Source organism: Desmodus rotundus, chromosome 2 (genome assembly GCF_022682495.2).
Source record: "Desmodus rotundus isolate HL8 chromosome 2, HLdesRot8A.1, whole genome shotgun sequence".
In the NCBI taxonomy this organism is placed as follows: domain Eukaryota; kingdom Metazoa; phylum Chordata; class Mammalia; order Chiroptera; family Phyllostomidae; genus Desmodus; species Desmodus rotundus.
This window is the reverse complement of record NC_071388.1, coordinates 192,819,145-192,845,410: the sequence shown is the minus strand read 5'-3', so window position 1 is coordinate 192,845,410 and position 26,266 is coordinate 192,819,145. Positions and strand designations below refer to the sequence as shown.

The 26,266-nt window shown below is 45.8% G+C and overlaps 1 protein-coding gene and 1 long non-coding RNA gene across 3 annotated transcripts in view; one reads left to right on the top strand and one right to left on the bottom strand.

Annotated features, from left to right (window-relative positions):
• The window catches only part of LOC123480150 (uncharacterized), a 40,908-nt gene extending 20,780 nt beyond the window's left edge, over positions 1-20,128 (bottom strand). The window contains exon 1 of the long non-coding RNA XR_006656036.2: positions 20,038-20,128. This is a non-coding gene — a long non-coding RNA (uncharacterized lncRNA). The remainder of the gene's footprint in view (positions 1-20,037) is intronic.
• Positions 1-26,266, top strand: part of MARCHF4 (membrane associated ring-CH-type finger 4) — an 89,563-nt gene that overhangs the window by 45,596 nt on the left and 17,701 nt on the right. For both annotated transcript variants that reach the window (XM_024564237.3, XM_053919061.1), the window contains one exon: positions 22,281-22,436. In XM_024564237.3, coding sequence (XP_024420005.1) covers positions 22,281-22,436 — 156 coding nt within the window. The remainder of the gene's footprint in view (positions 1-22,280; positions 22,437-26,266) is intronic.

The following is a 26,266-nucleotide window of genomic DNA, read 5'->3' as shown; positions in this document are numbered from 1 at the left end:
TTGCTGCAGAAGAGTGGAATTCAAACCAGGTCCTTTAGACTTCAAGCACTCTGTACTCCCACCCTGAAGGTCTTAGACTTGCCTATTGTCTAGGACTTCCGGAAACACTGTCTGGGCCACACGGTATCAAAGACTCACTGCCACAGTCATCTCCTTTCATCCTGCTAATATTGTGTAAGCCAAAGTATTGGTAATATTAGCTAATGCTTCTTTGGGTCCTGCTATGGGCCAAGTGCTGTCTGTACATTAACTCACGCAGTCCTCCTCAGGACTCAGTGAAGAAGGTACTATCCATTTGCATGTACGGATGCTGAGGAACTGAGAGCTTCAGGGAGCTGTACAGGAGAACACCACACAGCTAGTGCTACAGACTGCTTGTTTGTGTCCCCCATGCCCCCATTTTGTGTGTGGAAGTCCTAACCCCAGTGCGATTATATCAGGAGGTCTGGCCTTTGGCAAGTGATTAGGTCATGTGCCTGGAGCTCTCATAAATGGGACCAGAGCCCTTATGAAAAATAAAAGAGACCCCCGAGAGCTCCCTTGTTTCTTCCACCATGTGAGGACACAGTAGGAAGATGGCTATCTATGAACCAGGGAGCCGGCCTTCACCAGACACGGAATCTGCTGATGACTTGGTCTTGCATTTGCCAGCCTACTTGGATTTCTCTTATGAGAAGTAGATGTTTGTTGTTTATGAGCCACTCAGTCTATGGCATTCTGTTATCACAGCCCAGACGGACTAAGACAGCTAGTAAGGGGGGGAGCTTGAATTTAAACCCAGGGAGTCCAGCAATCAGGCTATTAATGATGGTGCTAAACTTGAACAGGGGTTAATCACTGGCTCCAATGTACAGACAAGAGAAATGAAAGGTTGGGTAGTCTGTTCCAGATCACCTAGCATTCATTACAAGGGGTTTCAGGATAATGTGGACAAGAGGCCCAAACTTGCTCTATGTAATAAAAGTGGGTTCTTTTCCACTGTTTGGAGTCAGGGTAGACAGGCACAACAGGAGATGCCAAGAAATAACAAGTTTGCCCAAGGGTTAAAGTCTGGAGACAAATTTGAAGTCAAGATGAGTAATAGTTGATAAGAAGAAAAAGCATGGTAAATAGGGCGATATATTTGTTCCAGGTAAATTCCTAAGGCAAGAGAAGAAGGAAAAACCCTGGTGGGTCCTATTTTGAAGGGGCTGTAATCCCATTTTTGGTCAATCTAAACTCTTAAAACTCTTGCAAGGTTCAGAACTGCAGTTAACCATTAAAAATTGTGGCCACATTTAGAAGTAATCTGACTTTGATCAAGCCCGAAGGACCTTGGAAAGGAAAACATGTGGGACATGGGAGGGGCTTCTGGAGGAGGAGTGGTAGCTGAGCTGAGAGGGTGGCTCCTGGGGGACTTTGTCATCAAGCTAGTGAGGGATATTTTGCTTCCTTTGGTCCCTCTTCCTGAAGTGGCCATCCTTATTGAAATGTGTACGAGAATGTGAACAGGAACATTCATCAACAGTAGAGTGGATAATACATTATGATATATTCATACAGAGCAACAGTCTATAGCAAATGAGAAAGTTCAGGTGACTGCTGTATGTAACAGTCAGAACCCATTAGTAACCATGTCCTGCTAAGTCCCTATGAAGGGCTGGGGTGGAGTGTGGGCAAGCCTTCATGGCTTGGTCAATAGTGCATCCAGTCAAAGCTGAGCCAGGCTGAACCCAGGAGAGAAACAAGCTCATCAGGAAGAACTAAAGCAATCACCAAGCCCAATAGGGAAGGCTGGCAGGCAGAATCTGGTGAGGGCCAGAGAGTCAGTGTGGAATCAGGAGTAGGTGAGAAAGGGCCTGCCCAGTAGACAAACTGGGACAGATGAGGAAGGCCTGGGTGCTGGAGGGACACAGCAGAGTAGACACAGTAGAATGCCTTTGCCATTGGCCAAATAGAGAGGTTCGGACAAGACAAGCCCTTTGCCTAGAGTGCCTGGGGTGAGCATGGGTGGGCAGAGAGGCATGCCTTGTTTTAAAATGGAGCAAATGTGACCTTTGGCAGTGTATCCAGCTTCTGTCTTAGTCCATTCGTGCTGCTATAACAGAATACCATAGGCTGCCTGGCTTATAAACAACAAACATTATTTCATTTCTAGGGGCTTGGAAGTCCAAGGTTAAGAAGCTGACAGATTCAGTGTCTGTGAGAACTTGCTTCTTAGTTCATAGATGACTGTCTACTTGCTATGTCCCCACATGGTGGAAGGAGCAAGGGAGCTCTCTGGGCACTAATAAGGGCACTAATCCCATTAATGAGAGCTTCACCCTCAAGACCTAATCACCTTCCAAAGGCCCCACATCCAAGTACCATCGCATTGGGGGTTAAGATTTTTGATATAAGAATTTTGGGGACACACAAACATTGTGTGCAAGCCTACAGTCTCACCTGAGTCCAACTTCCAGTCATCCTCGCTAAGGCACCAGACATGCGAGTGAAGCCATTTTGGACCTTCCAGACCAGCCAATCTGCCAATCACACACTGCCCAGTGGCCAGTCAATGCCACATGGAGCAGAAGGAGTGCCCAGACAAGCACTGACCACATTTCTGACCCACAAAATTGTGAGAGTAGTGAAAGTGGTGGTTCTTTTAAGCCAATGAGTTTTGCATGGGTCGCTAGGCAGGAATCAATAACTCGAATGCTTGCATGCTCTCTCTTGGCACAGGACCCCAGAGTTTGCCACCCTCCCTTTTCAGAATGCCATCCTCTGCTCTCTGTCTAGCTCGTGCCTGTCTTTCAGCCCTCAGCCCATACATAGCTCCCACAGGGCAGCCTCCTGTCGGGTCACCATGTCTTCTTTTTCACAGCACTTTTCAAAGCCACAGTTCTACATTTGTTTGTGTGATTATTTCATGAATGTCTGTCTACCCTACTAGACCATAAGCAGGGACCAGGGTCTGTTTTATGTGCCACAATGTCCCCCAGCACCTTGCATGGCACTTGGCACATAATACGGATCAACAAGTATTTCATGAATGAATGAATGAATACACAGAAATGTGCTCTTCCTACACCTTATTGGATACATGGTGTAAGCCTGTTTTTAGTAGAGCTCTCAGAGGGCCGTTGTGTGCACAGGGCAAGGCCAAGAGGGTGGGAATCTGGACTGTCCCATTTTCATGTCAGTGAACACAGCTCCCCTTTTGTTTTAAATACTGGCATTCTTCATAGGATACATTTGAAGAAAAGGTTCCAGGTACTTAAAAAAACAGTATGTTTGCAAACCACTATCCTAGACTTGCCCCTCTGTCAGCTACCCGTGCTCCCTCCCATCTTCTCCTCCCTTCTTCCTTTCTCACAGAAACTTCCACAGAACTAATGCCTGGCAAGGTTTAAACATAGAAGTCCCTCTCCCCCTCTCTCTCCCTCCATTTCCTTTCCTTCCCATTCCCCTGTAATTTGTTGTAAAAAAAAGAAATTGCCTGGCTGTGCTCCACTGAATAGACGTGTTCATCCTGACGGAATAAAACAACACACTTACGTATCCCCCTGCTCTGGAGACTGAGCCCCCTGTGAGTCACTGTGAGTGGCTGGGCTGAGAGGCCTGCCTCTCCGGCAGCAGCCTGCAACCCTGCCCTGAGTGGGGCCCATTTGTTCACACACACACACACACACACACACACACAGCTACTTCACGCAGGTTTCCACTGGAACTTGGAGATGCACATGGATGTGAACCTAAGGAGGCCCCACCTAACATGCTGCCAACAGGAACCCCTCCTGGGGGGTCCCCTGGGATGGCTGTGGGACTCATTAGAGAGAGAGGAGGAAGGGTATTGAGCTGCCCCAGGGCGAGGCTCAGTGTCAGATGGCAGTCTGATATGCTCTGTCAGAAGTTCAAAGAGGGTGTGTGAGTGTGTGTGTGTGAGAGAGAGAAAGAGAGAGAGAAAGAACAGGAAGTTGGTAAGAGCAAGGTGAAAGGTGGTATCACTTGTGTGTGCAGCCAGGGAACACAGTATGATTATGAATGAAGAGATACAATGTGGTACAGTAGACAAAAGGAAAAAATGAACACTCAAAAGCTTAGTTTTCAATTCCCAGGCTCATCACTTAGTCACTGTGTGACACTGGGCAAATGACCTCACCTCTCTTAGCCTCAATTCACTTATCTATAAAATGGGGATAGCAACACTCACCGCTCAGCACTGTTGTGGGCTTAAATGGGGTTATGTTTATTTGATGCCTGTATGTACTAGACAGTTAATAAACTACCCCAGCTCTTATGGGCCAGGACATCTTTACTCTGATGCTGTTTAGAAACATGCACTATAAGAAAACTGATAGTGGCTAAAAACCTCCCCTAGTAAAAGTTGTTACTTATTAAAATCTGCCAGAAGACTCACAGCTTCTTGACAAAATTTGGATCTCTTGATCCAGAAAAAATTAAAGTTGAAAGGATTATAAAAGCCACGAAATAAAAATGTCAATGACAGAAGGAGTAATTAGTGCATTTTAATAAACATTTTACTTAAACACATATTTTACTTATAAAATGATTTAGCCCAATGAAAAATTTCAATAACATTAAATGAGAAATAAAAAAAGTGAAAATAGTTTAGCTGCTCTATATTACAAAAGATTGATCAAAAATTACATTGGCTTAATGGAATTCTCTTTGGAAAATGCCTTCTCAAGAAGCATTCATCAAAGTGTATATAATTCCCATTAAAGCTTTGCAATTGTAAACACAGAATCAAAATGCCCTTGGGGTACAAACGGTGCAATCAAACCAGTCTTTCCTGGGATCATAATGACGAGGATGATGACTATCGGGAAAAATGGGTAGGTGACAGAAGGGAGGAATGCAGTTAAGCAGATGTGTTGGGATATCCTGATAAGAAAGGAGAGTGTTGAGAGACAGGGGACACCCAGTTAAGATGTATCTGGCCCCTTTGCCTCTATTCTTTAGGGTTTATACCATGTCATTCCTCTGAGGAGTTCAGGCTAAAGAGAAAGGAATTAGTACAGGTAGAGAGTTGGGGATGACAAGCCCTTGATTCCTTCCACATGATTGGTCCACCTAGGACACCTAGGACACTCCCAGCACAAGCTGCTCAGTTTCCACATGGGCCTATGATAACTCTGAGCTGTGAAGCGGTAGACTAGAGATGCTTGGAATCAGAGCTCTTAGCCACAGATCCTGAGTCTGTATGTGTGATGTCTGCCGTGTTGGCTGGGGCAGTGAGGAACCTGCCCTTCCACTCCACCACTTTTCTTGGTGAGTCATTGAGCTGCTCTTAAGCACCCCAGTTTGGCTCTTTTCTCACATGTTCCCTTCTTCTCTGACTCTCTTCCTATCTTCTTGCTTCTGACATTTTTGTCTGAGAGTTATAGTCAAGGCAAGAAAGGTAATGTTCATGGTGAGTAGGGTTAGAAATTGATTCCAGAAGAGGGAGGTAGAGGAGGTGATGGGGAAAATTGTTTCAGAGGTAATGGGTAAGGGCACTTTGCATGTACCATGACCACATGAACATTCAGACAAACCCATAATGTATAACCTTAAACTTACATCTGCTTATCTCCTTTTCTGATTCCACGTGCATACCATTCTTAACAATACAGGTACACATCACCGTATCTCCTAATCATCCTCCCATTTTTTGTAGTGGTTTTCACCATGGCTTGCATGCAGCCCTGGCCTCCTGCAGTTTGCAATCTAATATTTATTATTCCCCCAGCAAGCATTAGCTGATTAAAGCCATTAAAAAATGCGGTGGGTAGCCTTGGGAAGTAGTGAGCTTCCTGTCATTGAGAAGCTGGTGCATGATTAGGGATGGCAAACATGGGATGCTTGCTTGTTGAGCTGAATGGTTTCCATAGAGTATGTGAATGTTTTCCATACTGTTCTAGAGTCTAAGACAGACTTGGTGATAGAGAGTTAAAGAGTAAAGACAAAGACAACAGAATAAAACTAAAAATGGGTGGTATTGACCTTATATCACATACATGTCATAAGTATTCATTTCCTTTGTTGGAGGAGGGTGCAGGGAGAAGTAGAAGGGAGGAAGGAAGGGGACAGCAATCCTTAAGAGGAGCATGCCCATCTCCTGCAAAACTGGGCTAAGGGAAGCCATTGTATTTGCCCTTGGTCATTAAACTTCTTCCTCCACGATGGGATCTAGGTATTAATTTTGCAAATCTGGGGCCTTGACATAATAACCTTTTACTCTGAGGGATCATATTGTTAAAAGACATAATTCAGGCCAAAGAATCTTGTAAGAAAGTAAGTTAGAGGTCAGAAAGCTGATTTATGTTTATAGTAGAAGACCCTTCTTTTCATCCCTAGAGTGCTTATGTCCCCATGTCAAGGGACTTCATTCTAGGATCTTATATAGCTGAGAGGCCAAATAAAAGATAAGAAGCTCACTTAGTGACATGGGGCATGAGGAAGTGAATCAAATGATCTTTAAAAGTAATTTGGGGCAAGTGATAGAAATCTACCCTTTTGCACTCAAAGGAGCAAATCTTTCCAGTGCCCTGAGGACTCCCATGGCTATGTAGCTCTCCTCTGCTGTGTTGCAGAAACACACTCCTAAATCGTGCTCTCTGGGTCCCTTGCTGCAGGGTTCTGGGATGGACAGGGGGTTTCTACTGGCTGGTGGTGCCACTTCCAGTAGACCCCTTCACCTATTCATGGAGTATGCTCACTTCCGTTATAAAGAGCTCCTGCTTCTATGCCTTTGGCCTAGTTCACCTTCAAACAGTTCCTAAAATCTCATGTTTAGCTGTTTGGAACTACAGATACAAAAAAGTCCAAAACTTTCAGACACTTGTAGAGATTATTTAATCCAATGCCCCATTTAAACAAGGAGAAAACTGAGGTCTTGGGATCTCCCAGGGATAATATCATTGCTGCCTTGGCCTCATCCCTACTCAAGTGGCCAGTCATGCTTTTCAGTACCTTGAGAGCAGAGAAAGGATAAAATCTGTCTCCACTGACATTACCAATCTATTAGAGAAGCATGAAAAGTAAGAAAACTCATCCTTTGAAAGGATGAGCTGATTTGTACTTCTTCAAAGGGTTGTTGTGTTAATTTCCCAAACATTGGTCGTCCCATTTGGGAGAAATTAGGCACAGGACCCTGGGCACCCACATGTGATCTGGGGATCAGATTTAGAAGGGGAAAGGGCTGTTTTCAATAATGAGAGGCCTTTCTACCTTCTGAGGGTATGAATCAAGGCCATCTTCTTTGGGCTCTTTTCCCCAAAAGTCAAAGACTTCTGTTGCTTTTTTTAAGATATGAATTTCTCACTATTTCAGAGCAGATGCTGTCATTAGCTACTCTTGTATTCCGATTATACCAGAAAGACATCTTATTCATCGATGACCTTATACCAGAAAGATGTCTTATTTCCAAGTGAGAAGACAGGAGGTAAGAATGGGGAAGGACTAGTGAAAGTGGAAGTGGAATCGAGTTGCTTTGTTTTTGTTTTAAAAGCTTGCCTTCATATCTTTATAAATGATAAAATTCTATTTTTAACAGTCTCCTTCAAAGCATTTCCCTTTCTCTAACTAAATTTGTGATAAACTTTCAATAAAAATTTGACAATAACCATTAAAATATATAATAAAAACAAAACTAGTATTTATAAGTGATAGGTTATCACTTTAAGTTTTAAAGTATTAATAAAGTTATAAGGTATCAATGAAGTTTTAAAGTATTGAAAATCCTGAATTCTATCAAGCTATCATCTCACAAAATAGTTCTCTGAAAGCATTGCCTTTGCTTGTGTATTTTTTGCTTTGCTTTGCTTTCTGCCAACAGGTTTATTTTATCACTAGGTTGACTGACACAGCACGATGGTCAATGACCAGCTCCAGCTCCCTTCACTAGTACTCATGAAAACACATGTATTGAGTCACTGCATTATTTTGAGCTGTCTGCATTATATTATGCTTTCCAACAGTCCTATTATTATTGCCTACATTTTACTGATGAGGAAACTAAGGCACAAGGAGGTTAAATAACTTGCCCAAAAGTCTTCAAAAACCACAACGTGCATTATATGTTTATGCTAACAAGTTTATATTGTCTTATTTTTCATCATCACATCCATTGACCTATACATGCAATCACATGTTATATGTGTGTGCTAGGAATTGCCATGGCAGAAAGAGCACATATATTGCCTCAAGAACATATTTTCCCCCAAACATTATTGACGCGGATGCGCCAGATGACGCAGATTGCAGCCCACAGGATCTGCTATTGTGGCCGCAATATACAAATACACACGGACTACAGAAATCCTGTGGAGGAAAAGGGACCGCACAGCCACTCAAGAGAGCGCCTCAGAGCGCCTCAGCCACTCCCTCAAGAGGAGAGCGCCCTGACCCTTGCCTTGACAGGCTTTTATTGTTTTTCTAGGCCCCTTACATCAAAGATGGTCCTCCTTTACTATGCAAAGGTTTGTTTTGGGTAGTTATCTTTTGCAGACAAAGGAGAGGGTGTCGCTGAATACATCAAAGAAGGATATTTGCAATGTAAAAGGAGAAATGGTGGAAACCGGTTATGCTCCATACTTGGGAGGTCTAGCCCAGATTTTGGGAAGATAAAGATACTCAGTAAACATTTGCTGCCTCAGGATGAGGGAGTTTTAGCAAGAACAAGTCTCATAGCAGTCAAGATACAATGCAGGCCTGATTTCCCACTGGAGAACCTATCCATGGATATGGGTCCTGCCTGCCAACCTTGCTCCCCACTGGCTTTTCTGAGTGGGGGCTGAGCCACATTTCCCATGCCTGGAACAGTTCCCCACACATTATCACATTAATTTGAGTGAAAATACATGAATGTTGCTCTGAAACAATAGAACAGAAATGCTGTGCTATTTCTTCAAGCCACACAAATGAACAAATGGACACACACATGTGCATGAACACACACACACTTGAACTTAAAGTTGGAGACCTCTCCGAAGTAGTGGGTACTGGTCTTCTTGGCTACACAAGTTACAGTAGGCACATAGTGCTTTTCTCATGAAAGTCAGAGGAAGCCCAGAGATAAGAAGATTCATAGGCAGAGTGCTCCTGGGCTGACCACTCCAAGTGCAAGAGGGCCCTTGACCTTGGTTGGGGTCCAGCACTGGACCTGGAACTATGGGTTTGCACCTGGGAGGGCCCCTGAATGTGGAGAGTCTTTACTACCCTGTGCCGCCTCAGGCCCTTTTCCTTGAAGCTTCTTTTACCTTCTTCGGGGAGAGGACCAACCTTTCATGAACCTCCTGCCATGATGCTTTCACAGCCAATTAAAATTCTATTCCATTCCCAGCAAGGGAGCTGGCAGCCTTGGATCTCAGCAGCAGGATGAACTGGCTGCAATTAATGTCTCTTCTGGAGCCTGATTAGCCTAGGAGAGGCTAGGATATTCATTCTACCCCCAAGGCCACCTTTAAATTAGGAAATGGAGGTTTCCCATCCTGGTGCCTCTATTTAGCCATCAGTTAATGCAAATGTGTTAACCATTTCTACTTCACTCTTGTTAGTGGAGCTGAATCAGAGAGCTAAGAGATCATCTCTCAACTGGACAATCCCAGGAAGAAAGGGAGGAGAAACCCTTTGGTTGCCTTAGTACTCAAATTCCAGATTGTTAGAATAAACTGAGGGCCTAGGCAGAGGCTGGGGGCTGGGGATTCAACAGAAACCACAGGCATAATGTTTAGTGTTATAATGTTGAATCTTTACATGTAGAAGGGAATGCACAGGGATAATACATTTAATAAAAAGATAAAATCCCAAATGATAGAAAAGGAGGAGAGAAATTAACACATAGGGAATATTTACTATGTGCCAGACATTTTACATATAGTATAGCAAAGAATCCTACAAAAACTCTATGTTTTTACAGAGGATAAAACCAATAAGGCTCAGACATGTTAAGGAAAGTGTCTGAGGTCACAGCTAATGTGATAGATTGATTGTACTAATGGCCCTAGATCCTTATGCTTCCCAATAGTCATTTCCTTTTGGCAATTCCTGCTCTCATTGACTTGGAGTAGGCTACATGACTTGCTTTGACCAATGGGATATTAGCAAACTATATAAGCGGAGGCTTGAAAAGCACATGTGATCAGGGTTTGCCCTTCCTTGCTGGTGGGAACTCTTCCATCGTGACATAAACAAGCCTGGGAAGTCCTACTGGCTATAAGAGAGATGTGAGCAAAATGGGAGTATCCCATCCTAGATCAGCCAGCCTGTCCCCAGCTCACAGATGCATGAGCAAACCCAGCCAAGACCAGCTAACCCAGATGAGCAGACCAACTGGGCCAACTTGTAGGCTTCTGGAACACAATAAATGGTTTATTTTAAGCCACTGATTTTGGGGCTACATATTCAGAGTATAGCAAATTAGTAGTAGCTAGAACTAATTGGTGCTAGTAAATGGCAGAGACAGAAATTGTTTGATCTTAAAGCCTATATATTGTCCATTTGTCATGAAAAGATAGAAAAAGATTGAAACTGTAGCAGGAAGACACAGGTTAGATTATGATATGTTTTCCACAACGAAGGTGCCCAGTCACACAAGGGTATTATTGGGAGGAACATGGTATTCTCATATTTAGTATCTTAAAGGGCAGTGATGGGTGATTACCCAGGTGCAGTGTGGTTAATGCGGGGTCCTTTGCCCTAGGTGTTTTAGCCATGTAGTTTGCCATCTCAGAGACAGGGCTGTGCTGAGACTCTTCACAAGAACATTCTGAATCATCTGTATCATTCATCATTTCCCTGGAGCAGAAAACCCCCCCACAGCACCCAGACTGAGATTCTGCAGCCTCTAGCTGGCTAGGTGCCTCCTGATTCTCTTTCATGGATGAAACTCTTTCCCAAGAATGTCTGGGTTGCATTGCTGCCAATCCCCAACTTAACTCTGTGCCAATCTTACAGCCACCTCCTGCTCCTTCCCTACAGTGGAAAGAAAGGTAGAAAGGAACAGACGGCCTGCATTTGCTGAGCCCTCCTTCCCAGGGTCACAGCTGTGATACCACTAACAGTTTTACATACAATCGTGAAGGAAGGACAAGACCTTGAATATGGGGCAACAGCAGCAGATACTGACATACTATAATGATATGGATGGAAACTGGGGTCCTCTTCCTGAAGACAAAGCCGGTGACATCTATCAACAGCCTTAAAAATGTGCATGCCCTTTGAATTAGTAATTCCATTCTTGGACTGTCTTTTAAGGATATAATCATGGGTATGACCCAGGAAATCATGGATCACCATGAGAAATTTTTTATGCCATAATGTGAATGGAAAAATACAAGTTAATAACAGGCTGTATATTTCTGATCTGGGGAAAATTATGTGCATGGGGGGGGTAGCTATCATTAAAGGAAAATTTTGATGTATAATATATTCCTACATATTTTTAAGGCATGACCTTTTCTCCCCCAGCCTCTGGACATGCAGATCCTTGGCTATCTTGGACATAGCAGAAAAATTTACCTTAAAAACCTAAGAGATTGGTGAAGATCTAGAAATAAATGATTGAAGTAATGCATGACATGAGAATGGAATCTAAAAATAGGACTTTTTAGTGCAGATAGATGATGACTGAAGGGAAGATGAATGCATTTTTAAAAAATCATGAGGTGTAAGTGGAGAGGGAACATAGTTTTGGGTTACCGAATCCCAGACAACGATTGAAAATAGCATCTTGATTGCTTACTTAACCTCCTTGTTAAATACAAGGAAGTAATATTTTACATACCAGCCACTAATGAAGTGAAATGCAGACCTAAAGACCGTGGCAAAAGCTGAGAATCCAGATGTGTTTAAGAAAGTGTGTCCTCAAGCGTGTGCGTCTTCTGCACAGGCGTCCCCTTGAGCTCTCAGCACCAGGGCTGAGTGCTCACCCCAGGCCTCTGAATGGCTCCTAAGTGAAGGAGACTGTGGATTATAGTCTCAGTCTTCTGGAGGGAAAAGGTGCTGGTGCATAAATATTCCCCCAATCTGGAGTTCAGAGGCTTAGGCTGTTCTGTGAACTTTTAGCCTTGTCCTGCATTGGTTCCCATAGATGGATTTGAAAGGGAAAACTGGAAGGCACTGGGAAGCATGGGAGGCTCTGGGGTCCCCTTTGCTGGTGTCACCTCTGTACAGAAGCACCCTGTCTGACCAGAGGCTGGGGGATAGAGAGGAGGGCCTTTGAGGACCCTCTTTCCCAGCCCCAGAAGTAAGGGATATAAAATTGTTCCAAACAAAAAGTGAAACTGCCAAGATGACAGAAGCTACAACTACTTGGAACAGCTTAGACGAAAGTTGGAGTCAACAGACTGGAGTCTATTCACACGCCATAGTAATTCAAATTCTACTTAGCACGCTTATTCCTGACAGGGAACTGGAGCCAAGACTTCAGGAATAGTACACTTCCTTGAGAGGTGTGAAGAGAACTGGGCTGAATTTTCAGCCGGGTCAGGATTTGGTCTCACCTCGTGAGAGGCATCAATCCCATAGGGATATGGGATGGACTCTCTGAAGCTCTGAACCCAGAGCGAGAGGGGCCTGTAATTTTTTCCCATTTCAGTGTTGACCCACTGCAGTACCCTAAGGAAGGCCACTACCCTCTCTGGGCTTCAGGTTTTTCCATCTAAATGGAGTATAATCTGAATGAAGCTCATCATAAAGAAGAAATGCAAGTCCCACACAGAGAAAGAGTTGAAAACCATTTCCATGTTTGCTGCAATCTCTTTACAAAGCAGGCAGAGGAAATTATAGGGTGAAGGTCTCTTTCTTCCTCTCTTCTTTCCCTTTCCTTACTACGCTCTTCCTGACAAAGATCATTTTAGTCTCCCTGCCCTGTTTTTTTTGTCCCGTCCATTCCTGTACTTCCAAGGGCATCGCAGAGCCCTCACATGGCGCCATGAACACACAAGTTCACAGCCTTGCCTGAAAGGGGAAGGTGGAAAACGAAGTGATGGCTATAAACACTCAAAGCTTGATGCCTTTTCCTTTACTCCATCGCAGGAGCTAGAATCACATGCCTGTGGGGGAAGAAGGCTTACGGGGGCAGCTCCTAAGAGCCACTAAGGCAGCCAGGTAGATGGTAGTTGGGGTATCTGTTTTGCTTGTTCTTTTCTTCCCCTGAAATAACAGGGCAGAGAGCAGCACCTAGAGGCTTCTGGAATTCATCACACCGTTATTACCTGTACTCGATATGCAGGTGCCTAGGAGCTTACCGCAGAGACCCCTGGTTCTCCAGGGGAGAGGGCCCCAACCTCTGCCCACCTCCTCTTGTTAGGATGTGAAGAGACTCAGGTTAGGTGGGTGCTGGAGAGACCATAAGCAATGACCTACAGTGAGCACTCACTATATGTCAGGCAGGGTTTGAAGTACTTCTCATTGTATATTATCTCATTGAATCCTCACGAGACCCTGGGGAGGCAGGAAGTATCTTTGGTCCCGCATCACCTCTGGGCAAACTTGCCAAGGTCGCACAGGTTATCAGTGGCTGAACAAGGATTCAAGGCAGCCAGTCTGGGTCCACTGGCCCCAGTAACCATGGTATACTGCCTCGTGCATGTCAAGTGCTTAGAATAATATCTGGCCCCCAGCGCATGCTCAGTAAGTGTGAGCTACTAAGAGAGGCAGCCACAGTAGCACATGTAAAGCAGTATCCATGCAGATGTGACGGCCCTGGGGTTCCTAGTGGGTAACTTGTACAATGCCCCTCACTGACTACGTGGAGGAACCAGGATTTGAACCCCGCAGTCAAAGCTTGCACACAGGGCATGTAGAGCATATGTGCTCAATAAGTTCTAGCTATTGGCATTTATTTTTTTCTTTGTGTACACAAGAGTCTTAGAGTGATATAGGAGACAGAAGGTTTTCCAAGGAGTATCTGGTCCAGAGCTACACAAAATGAGTCTTAGCCAACCTTGCCTCAAAAGAGGAAGAGGGAATCTACATGAAATCAGAAGTACAGTAGCTTCCCAGGTAATTCTTATGTACACTAAATTCTGAGACCCAGGGAATCAAGGCTGAGATGGCTTAAACCCAAGGTCATCAGCCAGAGGGCGTCAGAGCTGGAACTGACACCCAGCAAAGAACCTGCTTTTTTGCTTTGTAAGTCAGCTGTACATCAGGTTCTAAGTGTCTAGGGCTGTGATTTGGAACATTCGTGAAGTGTAACCTGTCACCAAAGCCCATTTACACTTGTAACATATGCTGTATCCCCTAAACACACTGAATGATATATTTATTATAATAACTGAAACCTAATTTTTGCAGAATTTCACCACAGCCCCTCCACATAACATGAAGATTTTGCACAACTGAAGCTGAGCATCACTCTGCCAGTGCAGAGGGGCTGGGGAGTGCTGACCCCTGGGGCAATTGAGTATTCGCCCCTTAACTTGCCGCTGACTTGTGCTCTTGGCTCGGCCTGGCTTGTGGGCAAGAGAGAGGACACAGTGACCTGGAATCTCTGGAATTTCAGCCTGGTGGCCTGGAACCTTGGAAGTAGGCCCAGCCTGCTGCTCTATGCAAATAGCGCAATTCTGGCCAGTCGAGGTTTATCGAAATTATGTTTTTCGATTGAGTCAGGCAGTGGTCTGAGGGCAGATTAGCCTTTAATTTTAGCTCTTTGGTAATGGGGGTGATGGTAATGATGGATTGTAAAGAAAGACAAATGGACAGTCTATTGCATATTTAGGTCATTAATAATACAGATATGATTACAAATATACACATAAAATATGACCTTTCTTTCCACCAGTCCTGGGACAGCTTGGTTTGTTTATTATGCAGATCATGTTTGACTGTATGGAATTGAATGTTATTTAAATTCAATTATTGTGAGGTTAACTTCTTTCTAGTACCAGCTGAGTAAATTTAGAGGCAGTTAGAGGGAATAGGTGCATTTGTCTCATACCAGTTAAATTATAGGGAGAAAAACTCTGCCATAATAAAATAACTGTCATGAAAATGAGAAAATATGGTCTGGAGGGGTTGGTTTGTGTCTCTGTGTGTGTTTTCCTTGTCTTTGTGTTTGTTTGTTTGTTTGATCTGATAAACAGGAAGCCTGGAGTTTTTTCCACGAAGAGGGAGCAGATTATAGGTGTGTATGTGTGTGTGTATGAGTGTGTTAAGTAAGCAACTGGTATGAGAGTAAAACTAGAAATAATTATGTAGTTAATTGGATTTCGTAGAGATAACTACAGCTCATTAAGTTCTTAGAATTGTTTTTTCTACTTAGTAATAGAATTCTTTCCTTGAAAATAAAAGTATCTTGCAGCAATTCTTATTTTCTTCTGCCAGTGTCCATATGCTGTTAGTCTCCTGAAGCCACGGTTTGGCCTTGGCGCTGTTGGAAGGGGCGCTAAGAAGCCTGGGCAGGGCCTGGCGGGAAGGTGGCTGGTAAATGTTGTGGATGGTGGCAGAGCAAAAGGTTGGCCTGAAAGGGCTCTGGGAAGAAAACACAGCTGCCCGTACACGGCCTGACACAACATGCAGAGAACTGAGGATGGCTTATCTGTGTGTAATAATGGATCCTAGGGCCACAGGATATTTGAAGGTCATCTTGCACATCAGCCTGCCTCCCATAGATAAGGGGGAAACTTGCTTTACCATCCTTCAGAGAGGCAGGAGTCACACCCTCTCCCATTCATCTTTGTATCACAACCTTTGCTGGTAAGTAGGTCTTCATGATAGGTCATTTTTCTTGATCCTAATACCAGTTTATGTTGACCTCATACAGGTCTGTGGAATCAAAAATCATTGTCTGGCCTCCTGCAGGAAGAAGGCACTTGGAATCTTCCAGGTTTCCTTCAATCCACTGGCCCCATAGGTGCTCCCCTTCTGTCTCGTCCCTCCCTAACCCTCCACCATCAAATCAGATTACAGCTACAGAAACAGTTGGTCAATATCATGGACCAGTTTGGTTGCACCCATAAAGTTGGGAGAAAGGGCTATTGATAGTCCTTACTGTTAGTTGGCCCCCCAAATATGTGAAGTCCAAGGAGTGATCCACAAAGTTCTTTACTTTCCCTATCAAGTCAACTATCTGTCCTCTAAGTCCAGAGATTACCTAGGATGGACACTGGGGAGTCCCCACTTTTCTTTGGCATCTCTCTGTATTCTTCTCTATAGTCCCAGTGAACTTCTTCTACTCTCCCCACCCCAATACACACCGGTTCTGGGTCCTCCCGGGAGGGGACCTTCTGATTTTAAGGACCTCTAAGTCTTCACAGGAGAGCATCTACAGGCATCAGTAACCTTCCTTATTAACCTAAAATGCAACTAAGAGAAAAGTTGAAGGCATCACTATGCTTACAAAAGTCTCTATCTCTTCATTTTTACTTAACAAATACCTCCTCCTCATCAAGGATGGGGTGTGAGGAGGGAGTGGGGGTGAACTTAAACTCCATCTTACCACCCCCTTGCACCACCACCACATCAATTAGTACCCAATGAACACTGCTTGGAATTGGGTTCACAGGAGAGGAAAAAAGGGGCAAAGGATTTCTGCCTTTGTGTTTATATGGTAATAGGGGAGCCAGCAAGGCCATTCATTTATCAGAGCTGGAAAGATAAAGATCTGATGGACAAGGCTGCGGGGGTGACAGAGATGCTGTGGGTACAGGCAGCCTGATGGACAGAACTGGTTTCTGAGTCCTACTCTGCCTTTCTCTTGAACAAACAAGAACAATCTCTCTGAGTGGTTGTCTGCATATGTAAAACAGGACAAATAAGAATTAGCCTCATTTAATTATTGTGGTAGTAAAGGGTAGAATGTCTATGACAGTATTATTAAAACCGAAATGCTCATAACATTAGGATTATTAATAAGAAGAGAATGTTATATAAAGCAGGAAGGAAGGAAAGAAGGATATTGATCAATGTTTGAAGTAGGTGAGAAGATGGGCTTAGAGACGAGAGGATCTGCTTTAACCCATATTATAACCCCTTACATATGAAGCAGCATTTACTGAGAGCTTACTGTGTGCCAGGCATGATGCTAAACATATTGTTACATCTATATATTCTCCAGTTTCGTAGATGAGCTGTTTCACTGTAATAGAAAGGACCCTCAGTGCTGTCAGCCGTCATTCTTTATTTCTCTACTCCGATACCTCAGTCTCTCCTGGATGACTATTTTACACCAATTCTCAGAAGTCTAATACCTCCTCCCTCACATCCACTTCCAACTCATGGCCATGCTTCATATTTCCCCTGGGCAATAGAAAAAATCAAAGGAAACTTACCAAATTTATGGTTAGCCCTTGGCTCTCAACCAGCTTGGCCCACCATCACACCATTTGAAAGGGCAGATCATTTCCTCTTTTTTGAAACACATTGTCTTCTTTGGCTTTTGTAACATTGTGTTCCCTTCTCATCTCACTGACCTTCCCTCTCCCCCTTTTCTACTGGTTCTGTCCCATCTTCCAAGCTCTGACATCCTCCAGGGAGCAGCCCTGGTACCTCACCCCTTTCCTACTTACACTCAGTGCTTGGTGATTTCACCCAAGCTTGTGGCTTTAAACGCCATCTGTAGGCCAATGACTCTCAAATTTGTATCCTAGCCTGGACCTGTCCCCCAAACTCTAGACTAATATACATTGCAGCTCCTATTTCATGTCTCCACTTCGACTTTAACGAACATCTCAAAGTTGGCACATGCACAGCTGAGCTTCCAATCTACCCTCCAAACCTTGCCTGCCCCTCAGTCATCCTCATCTCAGTTGAAAGCAACTCTTCATCCTTCTTATGGCTCAGGTAAAAATAAGCAGCGTTCCTGCCTTTTCTCCTCTCATTCACCATATCCAATCCATCTGTAAATCCTAACATCTGTATCTTAGAAACGTATTAAAAAATTGACCATTTCTTGGATCCTCCACTGCTACCATGCTGGTCTAAAATACCATCATTGCTTGTCCAGGCCTGGATTACTGCAGCAGCCTTCTGTCTCCTTGCTCAGCCCTTACTTCCTTCTAGTCTATTTTCAATACAGCAGCAGGAGTGATCCCATCAAACCCGGTCAGATCGAGTCACGTCCTCTGCTGAAAATACTCTCATAACTTCCCATCTCATTCACAGTAAATAACCCACTGGCCTCACCTGATTACTGCCATTTTTCATCCCCAGTACATCTCTGACCTTATCTCATACTTCTCTTGCCTCACCCACACTACTGCTGACACACCAGCCACTTTAGTGTCCCTGGGGCATGCCAAGCATGATTCTGCCCTGGGGTCTTTGCACAGGGTGTTCCCCCAGCCTGGAATGCTCTGTCCCCAGACACCTGCACGCTTGCTTCCTTAGCTTCCTCAGCTTCCTCAGGTCTTCACTCAGAGGTCTCCAATTGGTGAAGCCTTCCATAGCCACCGTATTTAGAATTTCAACTTGCCACCTTCCTGGTATTCCATCTCCCCTTTCCTCCATAGCACATGATAGCAGCTTAGGTACTTACAGTTTCCTAATCTTTTTGATTGTTTGTCTGTCCCTACTAGAGAATTTTGGTTAGTTCCATTCACTGCTGTATTTCTGACACCCAGAACAGAACTTAGAACGAACCAGATCAATGTTTAATGAATAAAAGAATGATTGAATCAGTCCAAGAAAGGTTAAGTGACTCACTCAGGGTCATGCAGATTGTAAGGGCCTGGATGCACCCAAGTCTGTCTGAGATTAGAGTCCAAACTCTTACTAGAGAAACCACTCTAGTCTCACTAAAGGAAGAGGCCTCTGAACTACACCCAAAGGCTGGTGTTTCTTTCATCTCCTTTGTTTTGATCTCCCCAACCTGCACCTTGCAGAGGGCTGGGCTGCCTCTGCTTGGCTCTCCTGGATTTGTTTCTTCCTGCTCCATGGCAGGGATGCCTGGTGTGGGTGGAAGGAGAAGTCTTTGGCTTACCTGCCACTGCTATGGAAGCCAGGTAACCTAAGGACTCCAGAAGCAAGTCCTTTCAGATTGAGAGGGGAAAAAATGAAGCAAGCCCAAAATAAACGGAAAGAAACTGTGAATGGAGGAGCCACCACTTGCTGTGTCATTGGCAGCAAGGAGAACCCATCCTGTTCTCTTTCCACCATCTAGCTCAGCCACGGCCAAGGGTGGTGGCTCACCTTGACCTGCCTCCTGACTCTAGAATGACCCCACTTAACCCATCTAAGGGCTCACCCTTTTCTGTTCAGCATCCCCAGGGATGGGGCCCCCCAAGCTCTCTCAGTGACCTCATGATAACACAGAGGACAGTCCTGGGCCAGAAGTCAGGAGATCCATGTTCTGGCCACTTACCCACCTCAGAAGGGCAGACTCTTAGTTCTTTAATTTCAACTTTTCTCTGGGCTCAGTTGACTCTTTACTTAAGGCATGGCTCCCTTCCTTAACTATCTTTTTTAATTCTCACCCAAAGATATTGGGAGTCATTCCCAGGGCAGTTGCTGGGCCCCAAAACTCAAAGCAGATCATCAAGAAAGTGTGTGGTGCCCTTCACATTTAATAAGCCCCTTTGATCCATGGAATTTGCGGAGCTCCATGGACAAGATCATAATAATCCTCCCAACCCAAAGGCTGAGGCCTCAGGAGCTAGGCCAGAAGGGTTGGTCCTCTTCCACCCCCTGGGACCTGTGTGCATGCTATGGGGTATGCTGGAGCAGCTCAAATCCCAGAAGAAACAATGAGAGAATAATCACCAAACTGTGGAAGAGGAAACAAGTTTGTATCATGGCGGAGGGGCCAGAGCTGGGCAAAGGAAGGCATGGGATCTGGGAAGGAGAGACAGAGAAGAGACCCAGTGGCACAGGTGGGGGAGGGACAGCAGGGAGCAGGATGCAGAAGGGGAGTGACCAGAGCAGTGTGTTGAGAAGGTAGGAGTCTGATATCAGAAAGATTTTCATTCTGGCCATGCCACTGGCTGGCTGAGTAACCTTGAGTTGGTCATTGAACCTCTCTCCTCGATAAGGGTCCCTCTTCTATTGAGAGATGTTTACCTTAGCTTCCATGTTCCACCATGTTAGCCTTTAACAGAGTTTCCTGCAAAGAACATCATTAAGTCTAACCTGAATCTGTCCAGCTGCTGGCTCATTTCCACTTCTCTTGCTCTTGATGAAATGCAGGTCTGACCAGTCGAAGACAGTGAAGTGTCCGGTTAAGCCCTCTTAGAGCCCTAAACATACCAAATAAAGATTGTGACTCTCTTCCCAATATATGTAATATACTAAAACCATAAAATACAAAACTTGCATGAATGCCAAGGTTAAAATAGCTTCTTTGCAGATTTACTTTTTTCCTAAAATTCTGGCATCCTTCCTTCATCAAAGTTAACTTTTTCTAACAGCTTTGGTGTCCTTACTTTCTACTCTTTGTGGTGCCTGAAAAGTCCCTATTCTGCCTCTTGGGTGGTCCAGTCCTAAGGGAAAGAGTGGGGGGCCAGGAGCTTCAAGGGAAGCAGCACACCTTTGACCTCTTGGCTGCACAGCCAGGCACTGGGACCAGGTCATGCCCCACCCCCCTTCCCAGATAAGTACCTTGGGAATGGGAGCCCTGGTGGTCCCCCATCCAGAGCCACGATAGAGAGCCCAGGTCTTGTTATCAGTTGTGGCCCAGCTACTCCTGCCCTGTCACGTGTCTGCTGCTTGGGAAGCAAGGACTGCAGCCTTCACTGTCTCCTGGCGCCATTGCCAGGGACCAAGAGTGATGTCTCTTACCTGATCGGCAATTTGACATGGCTGCTTAACAACCCGATTAATCAAACCCAGCTCGTCCTGTTAGAATAAATGAGCCTAAGAAATGCTGCCATGAATAATGAGGGCTTTTGCCTCTCCCCCAGCACTTCCTCCCACAGCCCCTCCTCCTGTTTCTTTCCCAGAGATACGCAGCAGCAACTCCGTTCCAAGGGCCCTTGGCCTTTCATGGGAGCTGTGAGTGCCCAGTCATGTGGGCATCTCCTTCCTTCTATGCTTCTCTTCCAGGTGCCACAGCTGCCCCCCTGGAGCCAGCACTGGCCAGGTCCTAGAGGAACACAACCTCTTGTTCATCAAACAGATATGCACACATTCCACTGTCAAAGTTGGGCAGAGTGACTGCTTCCGGCACTGTACTAGGTGCTAAGGATACAGAGATGAATAAGATATTGTCCCTGTGAGGGATAACCATGTTATGACCCAGAGACCAATGGGTAAATGCTGTAACAGGGGGCCTGGAGCCACAGTGAAGATGGCCTGTCAACAATGGAAAAGCAGAGTGGGTATTTTGCCTCCCTGCTTCCAGTTCCCTTGGACTGATCATCTCAGACACTCCCAGCAAGGCCTGAGGCTACCCAGAGGGACCCGACCAGCCCAACCTCCTCAGTCCATTGGATCCAAGCCTGGCCCCACCTGCCATGCTTCTGTCACTCTGACACCCGGGTGGAGAGGCTTCACAGAGGGTACCTGGGTCTCTGTGAGCTGGTCTGCAGTATAGTGCAGAGGCTCAAGACCAGAGCACTAAATTTGGGTAACTGTACTAGCTGTTAATATTTGAGTATTGGAGATTTTAAATAAAAATTGCCACAAAGCCCTGGCCAGTGTGACTCAGTTGGTTGCAGTGCCGTTCTGTAACCAAAGGGTTATAGGTTCAATCACCAGTAAGGCCACATACCTAGGTTGCAGGTTCGATCCCTAATCTGGGTTCATAGGAGCCTCAGCCTGGGTGGGTATGGGAGGCAATCAGTCAATGTTTCTGTCTTACACCAATGTTTCTCTCTCTCTCCCTTCCTCTCTCTTCAAAAGCAATGAAAATACTGTCCTCAGGTGAGGATAAAAAAAAATTGCCACATAGATTTCCACATCTACAGGTGGCTGGAGCTGAGTGGCCATCCCTTTAACTTGAGTCTGGGCCTTCCAATTTGTCCCATTTTCCACCCACTGGTTTCTGTCACTTGTATTCCCTGTCTAACCCTGAGAGCATTTGAACTTGAGACTGCTGGCTGAGTCTTTAAAGAGAAGGCAGCTGAGGCTGACACCCCCTTTGGATGGCAGAAGTCTTCCATAGGAATTGACTCACTCATTTTCACAGAAACCCTAGGATATAGGAAGCACCGAATGGGACCCGGGGCTTAGAACTGTTAGTTGAGTTCCCTGAAGTTGCCTGGCTTCCACGGTGGGGAGGCTGGAGTCTCCTCTGTGGGGTCTGGTGCCTTCCAACAAAGCCTGTAGCCTGGTTTCAGTGGTGTGCTCTGGCCTACCCAAGCCTACAGCCCGCCTGCCCCACTGCCCGTCAGCCAGACTCTGGGCCTCACCACCCTGTGCCTTTCTCCCTGCAGGGGGAGCTGCTGAGCCCGTGCCGCTGTGACGGTTCTGTCAAGTGTACCCATCAGCCTTGCCTCATCAAGTGGATCAGCGAACGGGGCTGCTGGAGCTGTGAGCTGTGCTACTACAAGTACCACGTCATTGCCATAAGCACAAAGAATCCGCTGCAGGTACAACCAAGGGCTGCATGCTGGCTGGGGGCGTTGGGGTGCTGGGGCCTATGGTCTCCCACACCCCCGGCTTTCTAGTGGGAGGACCATTCCCCTTACGGCCAGGGACGTTTGGAGAAAAGGCATGAGATGGGTTAGGTGGGCAAGACCACAGATGACATCTGGACAAGAAGAATTGAAATAACTTTTGTTTTTTTCCCTCAACCTTCAGCAAGAAGAGGAGAAAGGAATGAGGCAAAGAGAGAGAAATAGATATAGAAGGAAAGAAGTGTGGAGAGTCAGATGGAAGAGAGAATAAGAGATGGATGAATGGATGGAAGGATAAAGGACAGGAAAAGAAAAAGGAAGGAAGAGGGGAGGGAGGGGAAAAAAAAAGAACAGAAAAGGAAAGAAGAAAGAAAGGCAGGAAGAAAGACCAGAGAGCAGAAGAGAGCAGACTGGAAAAAAGACAGAGGGTGGGAGGAGGGAGGATAAAGCTAAGGGCAGGGAAAAGAAGAAGTAAGAGGAAAGGAGACGCAATGGCACTTCCCACACCTTAGTGTGCATGCATTTTACCTGGAATCTTGTCAAAATGCAGACACGATTCAGAAGTCTGGGGCAGGGCCTGAGCTTCTGCATTCCTGCTAAGCTATCAGGTGACAGGGGTGATGCGGATGCTGGTGGTTCACAGATCACCCTTCTTGTGACAAGGGACGAGAAAAGAATAGAGAAGAGACAGGAGAGGGAGGCAGAGGAAAAGAGAAGAATGGGCAATAAGGAAGAAGGAAAAGGGGAGAGGCTACTGTGAAGGGCAAGGGCAGGGACAGCCAGGGCTGGGGGTGGGGTCTACCAGGAAGATTCAGACAGGGCTGGACCTGTGAGAATTGAGAGGTCCCCCACTTCATCCCCCACCCTGACCCTGCCTGACATATCCAACATCCCAGAGGAGCCAGCCACCTCATATATCCTCCAAGTCAAACAGCTCTCCCTTTGAGGCGCGAGCATAGAGCATTCGGCTTCTGAAAATACCTCCACCTGTGCATGGTCAGCCAGTTAAGCTGCCACGTAACCTATTAGCCATCAGCATAGTGAGGATGGGAATCTGAACAGCCTGCACTGTTGTTTCACTCCTCTCTGATGGGGAGAGGGGAGTCGATCCTGCAAGCCCAGGAGGGTGGGTGGTTTGGTGGTGATGGTGAGGTGGGGGACTCTGCATGAGGGGGTGGGGTCACCTGTAAACGTGGAGCTGCTGTGTCCAGGGCAGTTTATTGTAGGTAAAATTGCACACTATGCAATTTTACACGGGGCACTGCGTCCCCCCAACCCCTCCAGGCACCTTAGCCATCCTGGTGGTGTATCGAGGGGTAAGAACAAGAGGTGCCTCTCCCTGTGCCCATTCCATCTTTAGCCATTCATTTCAAATCTTGCAGTGTCTTAAAATAGCAGTGTCATGAGACAGGCGATTCCAGGCCCTGGGTGCATTAACTCTCCCCTTCCTTCTCAGCTGACTCAAGCCTCGGAGAAGGGTCAGAGGCAAACCTACACGTGTACCCTAAGTGCGCCCTTGGCTCACAGCGGGCACTGACCATTGACTCTTAAAATGAAAAGCCATTTAGGGATCGCTCTTTCCTGGGGTGTGTGTGAGAGAGGAGGGGAAGGTTATTCTAATCTCATAAGTACAGTAAACAAATGGCCGTGTTGACAAAACTGATCTATTAATTTATTGTTAGGTTACTACCGTGATTGTTACTTTTGGAAACGCAGCAACGTGTGCTCAGTAAATGCCATTTCACTTTTCCAGACAGCACTAGAAGAAGGCAGTAGTTTGGACTAGCAGCAGTGTTGTGTGGTTGTGGCCCAAATTGTCCCACTTGTGTGTCCTGGGCTCCTTGAGCCCAGCCAAGTATGAGGCAGCTAGCTGCCTGTTGAGCCTCAGTGGGGCAACTTCTCCTCCCATAGCCCAGCCAGACCACCTGCGAGTGAGCAGAGCAATATGTGGGGGGCCCAGGGCTACCTCTGCTCAGTGTGGGGAGGTTTCTTCCAGGCCCCATACAAAGTCGTGAGAAACAGTGGTTGTGACAGCATGTTATCTCAGTGACCCTCTGCAAGCTCTGGCTCTAGCAGGAGAGCCACTGAGAAAGGAGGAGTTTCAACGTGGCCCTGTGGTCTCAACTTTGTGGCTGTCTCAGCTATACCTGAACTGCGATTAGATTATTGTTTGGTGCTTACTGGGGGCTAGCCACTGTTCTAAGTATTCATACACATCATCTCATTTAATAGTGAAAACAACCCAGTGCAGTGGGTACTGTTAGCATTCCCAGTTTACAGATGAAACAATGGAGGCACAGAAGGGTCAGCAATGTGCTCAGGGTTACCCTGGTGGACAGGGTTGCATCCAAGGGGTCTAACTACTGAGTCGGGCCCTTAATCTTTACCCTATAGTACACAGCACTGAGTTTGCTGAGTATGGTTGCCTTCAGGAAGACCCCACCTCCACATGCCTAACTGTATTTTCGCTGAAACATAATGAAGAATAGAAATAATAGCAGCCCATACTCTTCAAAGCATGGATTAGGGAGTTATTTCATTTAACTCTCATAATACTCTAGGAAGTGGGACCAATTATTTCCACTTTTACAAAAGGGAAACGAGTCTTTATGGTGTATTGACTTCTCCTAGGTCACACTCCGCAAGTTGGGGCAGAGCTCAGCTAGACTTGGGTCACCAGGCGCTGTGCTCAGTGCTCCTTGTTGTCAGGAAGAAAGCAGCCAGGCAGGCTTTGCACTCTTCCCCCTTGGTGGGTGCATTCACTGTGGGGCAGAACTTGGAGAATATCGTGATACTGCGCACAGAATCTGCCCTGGAGCTAGGCTCTGGGTGTCTAGTGGTGGCAGATCCTGGAAACTTCGGAGCTCTTCTCGCCTTCCCAGCCTCTCTTTGAGACTTCAGAGTCTCTTGTTCTCTGCTCTCTCCTTGCACTTCTGCTCCTGACACCGCTTGCAGGGCCTCCCATGGGACAGAAAGGAGGAGAGCCTTGACAGTGGCACCCCCACCCCGGTCCTTCTTCATTGTGCTTCAGACTGGTCAGGGGCCCTGTTTAGTTTCCATAGGCAGCTTGGGGGCTGGTAAAAAGGGCTTTAGGAATTAGGAGGACCTTTCTGTGCCTCTGGGTTTGGGATTTTTGAAGTCTGGAGCATGAGAAAGTGAGGGTTACTGATGACTTCATAGCAGAGACAAAAAGCACAGTCAGAAACCTTCACAGACAGTGGGGCAGGCTCTGTAAAAAGCATTTGTTGTGTGTGAGCAAAGTCTGTAGGATCAGCCCATCTTCTGGAAAAATCCCTTGTTATGTGTAACCCTAGGCTGAGGGAAGCAGTGGAAAATTTAAAGGCCCAATTACCTGTAATGGGACGCTATCTGTATAATTAAATGTAAAGGCTGATGTCCTACATCTAGACTAGCGAGTGGAATGTTTTCCAATGGTTACAGTTCCCTGCGGGCCATTGGTCAGTCGGAGCTAGAGCCAAAATCAGGGCTCCCATTCCTGCCAGTTAACACATAGTGAGGGCTCACTGTTGGCAGATGGAAGGTAGTCTGCCTTTCCTCCAGTGCAGGTGGAAATGCTTTCAGGGCTGTTTTCCACAAGGTGTTACACAAATTCCTTCAATTAGGAGATTGCCCTTCCCTTCACCTTCCCCAGTGTTCTCTTTGTAAAATTGTTCAAATTCCCTGCCTAAAATTGTTTAAAAGCATAGTATTTACTCTTAGGATAAAGTCAAAAGTCTGTGCATATTCTTCAAGTTTCCACGTGGCCTTTCCTTCTTATATTTTCAGCTCTCTCACCCCACAAT